This window comes from Rhea americana, unplaced genomic scaffold, assembly GCF_003343005.1.
Source record: "Rhea americana isolate MKP2758 unplaced genomic scaffold, rheAme1 scaffold_37, whole genome shotgun sequence".
NCBI classification, from domain to species: Eukaryota; Metazoa; Chordata; class Aves; order Rheiformes; family Rheidae; genus Rhea; species Rhea americana.
Genome location: NW_028186501.1, coordinates 6484230 through 6498240, shown reverse-complemented (window position 1 = coordinate 6498240; position 14011 = coordinate 6484230). Strand labels below are relative to the sequence as shown.

The 14011-nt window shown below is 44.0% G+C and overlaps 1 protein-coding gene across 10 annotated transcripts in view; it reads right to left on the bottom strand.

Moving 5' to 3' along the window:
- RAB3IL1 (RAB3A interacting protein like 1) overlaps positions 1–14011 on the bottom strand; it is a 69476-nt gene that overhangs the window by 33749 nt on the left and 21716 nt on the right. Inside the window, exons 10-11 of one of the 10 annotated variants that reach the window (XR_014896803.1) lie at positions 9022–9124; positions 993–1529 (exon numbers count right to left, since the gene is read on the bottom strand). The exons of 8 other annotated variants lie outside the window; for them this stretch is intronic. Coding sequence is in view for 1 of the 2 variants with exons in the window: in XM_085312899.1 (XP_085169025.1) it covers positions 9077–9124 (48 nt within the window). In the remaining variant the exon portion in view is untranslated. Of the gene's footprint in view, positions 1–992; positions 9125–14011 lie in introns of those variants that run through there. One more of the 10 variants, XM_085312899.1, reaches the window with a different exon arrangement.

Sequence of the window (14011 nt, the reverse complement as noted above, 5' to 3'; positions counted from 1 at the left end):
CCACCTACAACCAGGTCTTTTACTTGATCCTAGTGTTGCAGATTTTCAGTAACACTAGAACAAACACATTCTCCTAATACAATCACAAGAACCTCTTACTAAAACAGGCTGTTGCWAATCGATACATCACCTGGCTTTCTTCCCTGGCAATACAAATGTTCCCAGAACCTCTGAGCATCTCAACACAATATAGCTTGAAGGGTAATAAGGCTCTGGTTGTTCCAAATACACATACTGAATTAAGATACCTACAGCCACATGCCCCAGCTGTACTAAAACAGTCTCTGTTTTAGCACAAGGCTCATACCTCTGCTGCTAATTATGTTAAATATTTGTATGTYGGACATGCAGATCCTAAGTTCTGATTCAATTTTGAGCTACCTAACGACCTACAGAGAAAAATACATTGATGATTGGAAAGATCTGTTAAGAAACTTTCATCCAGCATTAATGTTGCTTTAAAAAAATAACTAAGTTTTTACTTACYGTGCAAAGGTCTGATTCCAGAAGTCTCATGCAACAGAGCACACTTCACAGCATGGAGACAAAAGGTGTTCATGAGCCTCACATGTACAGCTTTTGCCTAGATAGCACAAGGTTGTGTTCTCACATGGCTCCCTCCTTTCAACAGTTTTTTAAAAGTCTGTTTAAAAACTTAATGGCAAGTTTAGCCTTTGAAGAAACTTAATTTTTARTTCAGCCTTTGTGCCAGGGTTACATCCCATTATCATAAACTGCATGTGTTTTACCAGGTTGCTCAATAAAACCTCAATTGCTCAACTACAGATAGAACTATAGATAGATAGATAGAACATAACTACATTTTCATATTGCATCCTGCTTGTCCCATCCCTCCCTCCTGGCACTTTTTATACACAATAGGTGTGTGACTGGGGACTACAGATAATTAAGAAAGTTGCTAGCCTCTTGCAAGACATTTCATTCACATTTCTGCTTCCTTGAAATCCATGAATAACAAGTATTAGGACAATAATGCAGAATTTCAGGATTCAAAAATAAAACAGGGGGTGAATCATTCCAGCACAGCAGCACTAACTGCCCTGGGACAGATTTATTTAGTTCAACATGATTTTCCTTCATGTAACACGGTAGTAATAAGAAACACTGCACAATGCTTCCAGCRTCACAGAACATTATGCCATTAAAACACATTAAGGTCTGAATCAGGGTGTTCCTCTTCTTCAAGAAGATGTTCAAATCTCCAGTCATGCCAGTTGTTTAATAATCTGAAATCATTTTCTACTGAACGTGTGTTSTTTTAGAGGCAATACAAACACCCTCCATTGCATGGATCCAGTGATTCAGTTGGAGAGAAATCATGATCTAGACTGGGAGCTTAGCTGGGAAGTTCAAGCAAGGCACACAAGCAACAATTTGCAGCATTCTGACTAAACCATTAAAAAAAAACCACACAAAGTGAAACATTACTGAATCCTTTCAAACAGGTGGTAAGAAGCCTTTCAGAAAGCATAAGGTTTATCATGTCCTGGGCTCAGCCTCTTGGAGAACTGGAACCATTACAGCACAGATGAGCAAGACAAGGAGGAAGAGAAATTAGGAAAAAGTCCCATTTGTGTAAAGAAGTTATTATTTTCACATTTCTTTTGCTGACAGAATTATGATGGATATTTGTTTCCCAAATACTGACCAGAAATGTCACAAAAACAATTATTCCAATAACAGCTACAAAGTAAACTCATTTATTTCCCATTTTAGTCAGTGAGAAATCTACTGAGTCTGAATATAAATACACTACTGGGATTGCAGTGTAGACAATTTATTGYTTTGCAGATCTAGGGACTGATTTACAGGTTGTCTAAATTCACKTTGTTGCACTAAGCAATAGCAGTGTGTGCTGAGAATTTAATTTAAAATTTTTCTTCCATAATCCTGAATATATGTACCAGACGTTTACTTACATGTCTTTTATAGGAAAAGCAGTGATTCTACTCCAAAAATTTACAGATCCAGAACAGTTTCAATATACTTATATTTGTCTTTTCCCTATAACTAGTASGTAAAACAACCAGCATCACTCCAAAGATTTTTATAGCTTATCAATTACAGTAACACAGTTGTACCCATACATCTATTTGTGAGCAGTTTATTATCATACRGTGCATTTTWAAAATGCACTGTTTCAATAAAGTCACTTGTTAGTAATATCCAGCTCCTTAGAGAAGAGAACATACTGCAGTTCAACTGTGCTAGAACCAGCATGAGGCTTATCAGTGCTAAACTGCAAAACTAACCACTGGAAATAGCAACAGAGGAAAGCCTGTTGGAGAGCACAGCTCAATGGAAGTAACTACTAAAATGCATTCCAGCAAGAAGAAACTACAAATACCCAGCTGCAACCAGCTATGTGAAATGCAGAATTCTCATCTGGGATTCTGCTCTGTGATACGCAGGCCAAATCATGATGTATACRAATTTCACTTTGTTTTCTGAAATATTTTGGTGCAAGCTTGATGATTATGGATCTGATGAACTGACTTTTATCTACACAAAGCACTTGTGGCTATAACAACATAACACCAAAACAGCAGATGAGTATGTTTCACCTTTTCCTYCTTCAATCAGTGTTTTTCTGCACTTAGTGAGAAGATCGGCACCCTGTCCATCAGGCATTAGATTCAAAGCATACTTGAGTCACTGAATAAGCCCTGGTTTAGCACTTTTGTTTGGTCTGGATCAAAATGCCTTAACTAACATCCCAGGGAGACAAAGTGTGCATCAGCCTGCTGCAGAATTAGCCCATGTATTCTATTCCATMTATACAGAGAGAAGTTGAAAGACCTATAGCAAAATGAGGAGCTCAAAGTCTGGCTGTGTTGAAGAAATRCTTGCAAGAGCTCACCGTCACTTCTGTTGCATGTGTCAATCAGAACACCAGTCAGCTTAGAGGAGAGGTTTATTCCTGCCTGGGATTAACTGTGAACTRTCAAGAGAAAAGAGTACTCAAGAATTTAACATGAATAACAATAGTTTTCTGTATAGTGCCCATCCTGAGACAAAAACATGATTGCTAGGCTTTGCCTGTGCTCTGAGACACCACCCAAGAGAGTAAAGCATTATAAATAAAGGTACAATTTAATCGATGTGGAGCTTGCTTAGTTGCAAATATGAGGAAGCTCTACCGATGCAAATGAGACTTTTTTCTTRAATATAATTGAGTTTTGAAGTAGTGCTCTCCCACCCACCACTAGCAACTAATGATTGCCTATCAGGCACAGACTACTTGAGTCAAGTCAAAGAAGCCTTCAAATGAGGGCTCGACAGGACTTTAAGACTCTCAGGAAAAGAGCTGGAGAAAAAAAAATCAGATAAAAAGGATCTTCACATGGCACAGCAAGTCTTGCCCAAGGCACTGTTCTTCACCCAGTTGGACAACAATGCAATTTATTGGACAGGTGCTGAATTGTATAATGACAATGAGAAGATTAGTCAAAATAATTGTTGGSCWTTGAGCAAATCCCAGATGAAATGGGTGCGGTTAGTTTACTTAACTGACTAGTTTAATTGATTTCAATTACCTTGCTGTCAGATCTGCATTCATCTGTTGTGGTAAGCAATGATTCATTTTACATTAATCCAGGGTAGAAAGCATGTTGCACTTTCTCCTCTGTAATCTTCTTTCATGATCRCAGCAACTCACACACAGCAGGGGCTGGTGTAATTAAATATGTCCTATCACAAAGAAGCCATAATTTTCATAATTTTCACCGACGCCTGAAGGTGCCTTAAGGACAAGATTCTCAGCTGTTGATCCTGGTCAATGAAAACRGTGGGGGGAATGGAAAGCAATAGGAGCAATAGCTTTTTCTTTTTTCTAGTCCATTAACATATCTGCATAACCAGAAACCGATAAAGAAAAAGCATACAGATCACTTCATCATCACTTTGCTGTCTGATATGCAAATGAACCACGCAAAAAGGGGGATTTCCTTTTCATAGTGTCTCTGTAACCACCTCTAGACAGAAGGCAGGACAATTGTCAAAGGTTCTGTTGAAATATTTTGTAAGTGCTCCCAATCTTCAGAAAGGCTCTGATAGCTACATTTGTCTGAACTCTGTAACTCATGTTGCTGAGACAGAGAGCACAAGTCGCAGTGTGGGAGCACACAAGTAGCAATAGCAGGTATTTAGGACATTTGTGGATTTTGAATGCATAAAGTCAGGCTTTTTATACCAGCASAACTGAGAGAAGCTAGTGACACTACTGCTGACTACAGTAGAATTACTTCTGGATTTTTCAAAACTCAGCTGGATAAGGCCCTGACTGATCTGTCCCAAATCAGATTTAGCCCTGCAGGAGCTAGAATGCAATTACCTCTAGAGATCCCTTCCAACTTAAAATTTCCTCTATCTTGAGACATCTGCAGTGTCAAATCAAAGAACCATCCACTGCAGAGGAGGTAAATTTTACCCCACAAATTAGTCACAGGCTCACATTACAGCAGCAGCAAATGTGACCACCCTGCAGCCAGTCATCTCCTGATAGAATATTTTCCTTTTTTCCCCCTAGGTTTGTACCTACAAAATGTTCCTTCCTAGACTCCATCTGTATGGAAACCTCTGAGGGAAGGGAAAGCTCTACCTAGCTCCTTGGATTTCTAGTCGGCTGTTTGGTCTCTTCCTCATACTCTGGGGGAAGACTAATCACAGAGGTTTCCCTACACGTGGCTGAAACATATCCAAATCCTGTAGCATCTCAAGCACCAGCCCAGGCCACAATATTTGGAGGACTGTGTTAATTCAGAACCAGAGGGATAATTCCCAAATCTTTGCAGAGTCACTGTAGATTTTAAGGATCTCATTGCAGGGCCTGAAGTTTCTAAATTAGTTGTCCTACCAGGAATCTCTTTGCAAATCAAGAATGAAGTATCACTAAACCCATGGATATGTAATGGTCTGGTAAAATAAGGGGCTTGAAAGAAACTAACTGGTTGTTAAACATGAGGTCCATATTCTCTTCTCAAACACTTCCATATCATGATTTTAGTGGCAAATGATCTAGCTAGCGGTGTCTAGAGGAAAGATTTCATCTTCGTGTCCCCCTCAATCAGTGTTCACAGAAGTAGAAGACTCTTCAGGCTTAATGCAAACCAAAGTTGCCAGGCTTTTCAGGCTCTGCTAACCACTCACCTGTTCAACACCACTCTTATCCACTCATGGGACCATTAGACATTACTCCAATTCCCACTGAAATARTATTTGCCATGCCTACCTCAGTGTCAGCAACTTGTCTGAAATTTGGACTAGTGTCTCATTCTTTATCACTTTTGGCAGCTGGCATTTGGCTGGTGGCCTGACAAACAGGAGTGAAATAATGAGCGAACATTTCTTTCAGTCATGATTGACATAAACAAACGCCTGTTGGAAAAAGGCATCTCAGATCAACTCCGAGGTGATTAACAGAGTAGAATTAGTACAATGAGCCAGGAGAATTAAGGACAGAAAAAGCTGTCCTTGAAACACTATGGCTTATACACATACTAGAAAAACACCAACAGCCCCAGAATTCAAGTGAAAGCACAAATAGGAAACATTAATGAAATCTCTGATATTGTACATTCTGTTAAACAGCTCATGAAAGTCTGTGTGTCCAAGAGTATATAATTCAAAGCTCTCCAAGGAGCACAAAATGTGCTGGAGTGCTASAGCCTTTTTCTGCAACACTTTCCAAGGACCACCTTCAACTTCTTTCATCTTCCCTTTCACCGTTCCCCTGTCTAAGATAGTCCCTTAGGGAAATGCTTTAGGGCATCTTTTCCTTCTCCATAAATAGCTGTGCACCACTTCTCAGTCACTCACATTATTTTTAAGTAATCAGACACATATCAATGACTCAACTTTTTCTATTCAGCCAAACTAGTCTGTTATCTTTTCCTATATGAGGAATCACTTCCAGTTCAGTCTGGCCAAAAGGTAACTAAGAATAACTTTTACCTCCCAAACTTCYCCAGCTGTATCTGTTCCAGCATGCTTAACAGAGCTATGATGTCTCCTGAGTCAAGGGAACCACTGTCAACTAYGATCTGTCCTTTTTCCCCTCACACTCAGCCCACAGCTTGATGTGGTCTCATTTTCTCTACACTCCCTTTCCCTTCTAATCCATCCCAAAAGCAGCTCTGGCACTTCTCTCGTCTTCAGGTTGTGCATAGCTCATCTGCCTTCTAACTAACAAAGCTGTACTGAGCTCTCATGAACTCTCCCACCATTTCCCATCACACTAGGTAACTGGAGCAAGTCTTCTCACAAAGTTATAAGCCACTCAACCTGCTTCCTCTCTAATCTGGTCCCCTTTCACATTCCCTCCCCTGCCTGTCTGCTGATATTGCCCATTAAGTAGCCACTTTAAAGCTGTCCCTGTTTTTCATCCCAGTGCCTTCTGTTACACTGTCTACATGGCAGGATCTCCTGGGATCAATGCAGGGACTCACAGAATACACAATTATTCAGTAACTACAGAGGGGCTGTTTGCTTTGGACTTGAATCTGCCAGTCTCTCTGATGAGAAGCGGATGCATCCTCTGCTGTTTAGCCAAGCTTGCATGTGCACAGGCTTTTGCAATTACTTTACCATGGCTCAGGCCCAGCAGTTCTGCATCAGTCCTTCCAGAAGTGCCCTCACTGTCCACTGGGTGCTGGCCATTTGGCCTCACCACAAAGCACACAGCAGCACATTTGAGCAGGTGTGCAACTATGGGACTTTACTCACCACCAAAATCTGAAGGGCATCACTACAGCCACAAAGCAAGCAGGGCTAGAGGGCATCCTGCTGTTCAAATGCTGATGTGCAATCAGGGGAATTACCCCAAGGGGGCCCTGTTCTGGCTCCTGACAATTCTGCAAATTTTATGTAAGCCAGCACAAAGTCCATTTGCCTTCACAGGCTGGGTAAAGTCAGCATTCCGGCACTTATCAGCTCAGCCTGATAGCCCTCATACAAACATAGGAATATTGACATGATAAATAGGAAAATTGACCTCTAGGCTTCCAGCAACAGTGGCACCACAGGGACTGCTCCTATAAGGAGCACGTTACCTTGGCAGAGCTAACCAGCACTAGTCCCCAGTGCCACGTGGAACTTCAGAAGCATGAGAGGATATTGAGTGCTTCCTGGTAGGGCTACACTCTCTAAATTTCCAAAAATGACTGGAATTTCCTCATTGTTTTTACAATACTACCTATTCTCCAGTAATCCTTGCTGTTTTGCTACATTTGGCATAAAGGAGGGTTACTAGTCATGATGAATGCTTTGAAATAGTTGACTTTTTGGAGCAATTTTAAGGCCATTTGCTTACCTCCTCCCTTCTCCTTGTCCGTGCCTGAAATAAACATACACACAAAAATCTTCTATTTGATCAGTTCCCAGAAACATACATCTCTCCATGCATTTGGGGACAGCCTGACCTACCGTGCAAAGACAGCTTGATTTACAGCCTCTGCAGCTCTTTAGTAAGCTTGAAGGCAGGGTGAAGGACAGGACCAGCTGTCCTGGGAAATTCCCATAAATGGCCAAATCTCTAGGCCCATTACCCAGGGTCTCTCCTTTCAAAGTCTGCTAAATTCTGCACTTACACATGTATTAATGTCTAAATGCTTAAACACACTTCACTGTGCACAATACTAACTTCTGCCAGAGGTATTTTATACCCCTTTTCTGTTCCACAGACTCTTTTGCAGGCTAGACCAAGGTTTGCTATTGTGGACCTACAAATCCCCATCCCTTCCTACCATTAATACAAGTAAAAATGCTCAAAGCCCCACATACAATACATCAAATATATCAAGCACACATTCATACTTTATTCACTCCAATTAGAGCTCTAGAGAGAAGCTATGGTGCATGCCAAATACATAATGCAGCAAGGTTAAATCAAAACACACAAAATGCATTTTCAAGTCCTAGGGATTAGTAAGGGAAATATGYTCACATGATGAAATCAAGATATTTCAGAGGCTGGCTGCTTTTCTTTGAGAGTAAGCTCCAAAGCACAGGGTATCTTGTGTCTATGACGCTCTGTGGCACAGATTTGCTAAGAGAAGATGGAGGTTATTAGGGTAATAAATCTTAACTCTAGTGTTTAKAACCCACAGAGTACTTTTCTAAATAGATGTTCAGGACAAACCAAAGAAAAAAATTAACTAGAGACTGAGACAAGTGTAAAGAGGCAGGTACTTCAAAGGTGTTTGCTCCTCGCTTAGTACTCTTTCAGCCTTTTCCTCTTTCCCTTCTATTTTAAAGCTCCAGTATAAACATTATGAAGAGTAATCCACAAGTAACAAAAGCTACAGCATTTAGATGCATTTGCAGGATGCTTAATCCACCATAAAGGTGGTGCCTAGAAGGCCAAGCAGACATCAGGCCCTTTCTGCAAGTCTCTACATGCCTGATGAGATAGAAACTCCTGGTAGGCAGGAGTATACAATCCAAGTTCTCCAATAGACAGCAAGATGTTGAGAAACAGGAATCAAGGGAGGACAAGATGACAGCAGCATAGTACTCTTTGGTACATCATGCATCCATCATAGCACCTCATCTGCTGATGCTGGAAACCAGACATCCCCCCATTTGACAGACAGCAAATATGAAGCTCCAAAGCTGAGCTGATATCACACAGGAAAATCTACACCACAACTAGGTGTAGAAAAAGCACAGTCAGACCTCTGATCCCCTTTGCCGTAATTGTGAGGCTATTCACATTTCAGTGCCATACCACAACAGGTTTGAGTCCTGTGAACTTGGTTATTGGTGTTGTTGCCAATAACACAACTAACATCAAGATTGCCGAAAAAGATGCTGGTGACAAAATGAATGGCACTATGGGTACGCTTGGGAAAATATGTATACATTTGCACTTATGCATCTATATACTGCTACTGCAAAACATCATTACTAAAGTTGGCCAAGGCTCTGCATGAATTGTCACAGGGACCACTGAGGACTGCTGTTCTTACTGGAGCATCCTTCTCTAGTTCCAGTGTTACTCACACATCCTCAGGGCAAAGAGGCAGTCCACTGCTACCTGTCCTCTCTCCCAGCAGCTCTAAGATGAGGTCAAGGTCACACACAGATCCTTGTCTGCTTRCAGAGCCTGATAATAAAAGGGAATTACAAAAAGGCTAATTTATGCACATGGAACTCCAAATAAATTATATAAAATCTTGATAAGAGCATTCTTTATGGCAAGGGGAAAGGATTTATGAGGGACAGAGGAAGAAAAACAGTCTTCTCCAATGGTGTTGCCCACTGCCCTTCAAGCAAGGCAAACACATCTGCAAAGGCAGACATTTGAACTACTATTCCTCTGAAGCCCCTGTTTGGCTTTGAACAGGCTAGCAGGCTCTAAGCTGTAAGGCAAATGGGTAAAGGGAGAAAGGCTATTCATACAGTAGCATGTACAACAGACCCAGAGACTCTGTTCAAAGGAGTTGGCATGTCTGTCCTGCCCTTAATATTGACTCAAATTAAATCCAACTGACCAAACTGCACAGACAGGGCTGTCAGTGGGAGAGCTGTCAGTTGCTCTCCTCTCCACTTCATGCTCTTTTGTGGGTTCAGGGCATCTTCCTAGGAAACCAACCTCATGGGTCAGCTAGTACTTGCTCCCAGAGAGGTACCAGCTACAGGAAAGTTTCCAAATAAAGTCTTATTTTCCAGCACAGGATGTGGGATTAGTTCGAGTATCAGGAGATACTAGTCTCTGAAGGATGGTGTAAGGTATATGAGAAAGCAGGAAGGGATTAGAGGACACTCTTCAGGTCATGAGCAAGAGACAAAGCACTTGGTTGGCTAAAGGCCATAGGAGCAGAATCCAATGGCTGTGCCAAGCTCAGAGCCTTTCTCCATGTGCAGAAATGCTTTGGCACATGGTTACATACTACTCTGCAGCAGCTTTCCTGCAGCTCTGCCTCTGTGAGGGTAGAAGGCCACGGGGCTCTCCTCCCTCAGTCTGTCCACGAATCCCACAAAATCAGAGCTGGAAGCAAGGAGTATTGAGGAAAGAGCCCTGCACCAGGCATCAACTGCAGCAAACAGGCACCACTCRCTGTCTGCACAGCTGCTACCCTCCTCCTATTTCACTTGGAAGCTGAGGAGACACCAGATTTCCCAAAGTGCAAGCTGGAGGAAGAACATTTAGGCTACTTCATCCCTTCCTTCACAGGCACAAGCGAGGAAGCCCGGTGTGACTGCTCTGCTGGCACAGGTCCAGGCCATCGCTCTGCCAGGTCCCCAGGAGCCAGGAACACAGCAAGGAGGAAAGGTAAGTGGTGGTTTCCATTGCAGGAAACTCCCTTCACTTCCTCTCCTCCCCTGGATTTTGGAAAGAAGTGAGTGGCCATGTGTGGGCTCAGGCAACTCTCCTGAGCCGGGCTAGGCCAAGACATTTGCAGCAAGTATATTACCTTTGCAARCTCCTAAGCTTCCCCTGTGCTGAGAAGGCATCAGCTTTGTCCCATATTCCYTTCTGCCTACCTCTTCCACTAGAGTTTTCTTGTTGTTTTCCTTCTCAGAAGTGAACCATGGTCCAATTGCCAAAGCCTCTCTGACGCATTGCTCTCCTCTTCGTTGCATGCTCCTTTGTGGCTTCAGGGCATCTTCCTAGGAAACCAACCTCATGGGTCAGCTACTACTTGCTCCCAGAGAGGCACCAGCTAAAGGAAAGTTTCCAAACAACAATCTCTATTGACYTGAGTGAGCACATGACACTCAAAGACCCAGACAGAGCAGCATGTTTGGTCTTACACCCAGCTACCCTCATTGCTGTGCAATATTCCTCAGGCTTAGCAAAGAATCCCCTAAAGAGACCCAAATCCTTCCCTTCCTTTCCACTCCACAGCTTCTTTTCCACATCACAGACTCTCATTTTCTATGTGCCTAAGGTGACTTTTTCCTGCATCATCTCCAGTTCTAAGTGCCTCACGGACAACCCGCCACAAGTGCTGTTTGCTTAGGACAGCCTTCATGTGCCCAAAGAGAAAGAGTTTCCTCTAAGTAGTGCCTGGGTGCACACAGGTGCTGCTTGAACAGTCACTCATGTTTAMGTACCCTACGGCTGAGCCACGTACCAGGCAGTGCAATCTATGGCTTTTACTTTACACAGAGGCACAAGCCTGCCTAAATTTCTTGTTCAGACTGGAGTTTGCCTTCCTGTCAACCAGGCAAGGCTTGGATCCATATGGACTTCACAAACTGCAGGCAGAAACCACTCTAGTTGCCACACTGAGCCCAGAGCTGTGATTTGCTCTGCCAGATCCTTCCATAGCCTCCTCCCCCCAGGTTAAGCTCAGGAAAGATCACACACAGTAGCTTCATATTGCTGGCTCTCTGTGTAATCTCACTCACCCACTGTGGCTGCTGTCTGTGAATGAGTACTCCAACCCAGGGCTGCCCCTCCTGACCTTTGGTAATGGAGAGGTCCCAACAGCTGGAGTCCAGCTAGAAACTCAAACCCTACCACCAATGAGCCAGGCATCTTCTGCATCATGGTAGGAGATACTCAGGACAGGTACCTCATTCACCTGCTGTCCCAACTTAGGCTGCACCCATTTGGGGCTTATTTTCCAGCATGAGTCTCCAGGGTCTTCCTCTTTTTAGGTATTTGTATCCTCCACACGCTCCTCAATTCAACTCTCAAATAACCTCACTAGATATAATAGCTCTTCTTCCTGTCCTGCAACATAGCTGTCCCTAAAGTCTCTCCACGTATGATCYACACTACAACTATCTTTAGAGGTCTTTCACTGAAAGCTCAGTCCATACAGCTTTACACCTCCCWGCTCTACAGAAGGCTTCTTTGCTGGTGCACTATGATTCTGGGTTGTAGATAGGCTTATTTAGCAGTTGCTGAGCAACTTGTTCTCAAGAGACATGTCATATTCTTGCTTTCTCCTGTTGGCTACAGTTTCAAAGCCAGTACATTCACCTGTCTTGGTCCTCTTGAACTCTGCACCATCAGGGCACAACATCACACTAAGCAGAATGGTTGTCAACAAGGAGCACAAGTGCTCGGAGTGTACATGTGGACAAACACACATGACAAAACACACTCTTCAGCAAGACACTTTCAACAGTAACCAAAGGGCTGACGTTGCCACTCACATGGACCAAGCAACACATTAACGGATTTTCACAATAAAGGCAAGAAAGGAAAGCTACAGAGATATACCTGTCAAAGGGTTGCAGAGAACAAGTTAGCAGACGTGATGCCTTCTCAGAATCAGAACCATAGGTGAGGGACTAACTACCCTAAAGGTGATCTGAAATTAAATACTTGCTTTTCCCATGGGGACTCTCTCTCCCCACCTGGGCAGGGCTGACGTTGATGAGGCAGTGCAGTCTCTGCCTAATCCGTCTGTGCCCTCTTGTGGCGATAACAGAGCAACTCTGCATGCTGAGACCAAGAGCGGCCCCAGTTCCTAGGTGAACTGCTGCTATCACAAGGACCTCTCAATGTTTTCTGCTCTGGCTGTACCTCTATCTGGCTTCTCAAAGATCACTGATCTTTTGCTTTTTCTCCTCCACTGCAATCGCAAATGGTACAAGAGATCTTCCTCATTAACCTCCAGTGCTAAAGGGAGGGCACATACCACGCTAGCAACCAGCCCGCATCTCTGACTTGTGCTAAGTGACAGAGTGTGCTGAGCGAGAAGCTGGTACACAGCCTCTGCTGTGGCTCCAAGAGCTGCACAAGGGTTGGAGCCTGTTGCTGTATCCATAGACAAGGATGACCCAACCACAATCTCCCGTCTTCCATGATACAAAGGGRCTGCACCTAGCCCATCAAGAGAATCACACAGAATCATAGAATTTGTAAGGTTGGAAGGGCCCTCTGCAGTCCAACCCCCCTGTTCAARMAGRGTCACCTAGMGCATGTTAGACAGGGTTGCATCCAGGCAGGCCTTGAATATCTCCAGAGAAGGAGACTCYACAACCTCTCTGGACAACCTGTGCCAGGACTCTGTCACTATCACAGGGAAGAAATTCCTCCTCACATTCAGGCAGAACTTCCTCTGGTTCAGTTTGTGCCCATTGCCTCTTCCTTTTTGCATGGCACTACTGAGAAGAGTTCAGCCCCATTCCCTTGACACCCTCCCTTCAGGTACTTATRCACATTGGTAAGACCCTCCCTCAGTCTTCTGTTCTCCAGGCTAAACAGGCCCAGCTCTCGCAGCCCTTCCTTGTAGGGCAGATGCTCCAGCCCTCTCATCATCTTTGTAGCCCTACGCTGGACTCTCTCCAGTAGTTCCGTGTCTCTCTTGTACTGGGGAGCCCAGAACTGGACGCAGGACTCCAGATGAGGCCTCCCCAGGACTGAGTAGAGGGGCAGGATCACCTCCCTCGACCTGCTGGCAACACTTCCTAATGCATCCAAGGATACCATTAGCTTTCCTGGCCACAGGGACTCATAGCCAACTTGTCATCCACCAGCACTCCCAGGTCCTTCTCTGCAGAGCTGCTCTCCAGAAGGTCAGCCCCCAGCCTGTACTGGTGCATAGGGTTATTCTTCCTAGGGGCAGGACCCTGCACTTGCCCTTGCACCTCAGGAGGTTCCTCTGCGCCCGACTCTCCAGCCTGTCCAGGTCTCTCTGAAYGGCAGAACAGCCCTCAGCTGCRTCAGACACTCCAACCAGCTTGGTRTCATMRGMAAACTTGCTGAGGAGGCACTCTGTCCCCTCATCCAGGTCAYTGATGAAGAAGTTGAACAGGATGGGAGCCAGTACTGAGCCCTGGAGAACTGCACTAGCCACAGGCCTCCAACTAGACTCCACACCACTGATGACGACCCTCTGAGCTCTGCCTTTCACACAGTTCTCAAGTCACCTCACTGTCCACTCGTCTAACACACACTTCCTGAGCTTGCCTAGGAGGATGTTATGGGAGACAGTGTCAAAAGCCTTGCTGAAGTCAAGGTACACAACGTCCACTGCTCTCCCSTCATCCACCCAGTCAGTCATGCCATCATAGAAGGCTATCAGAT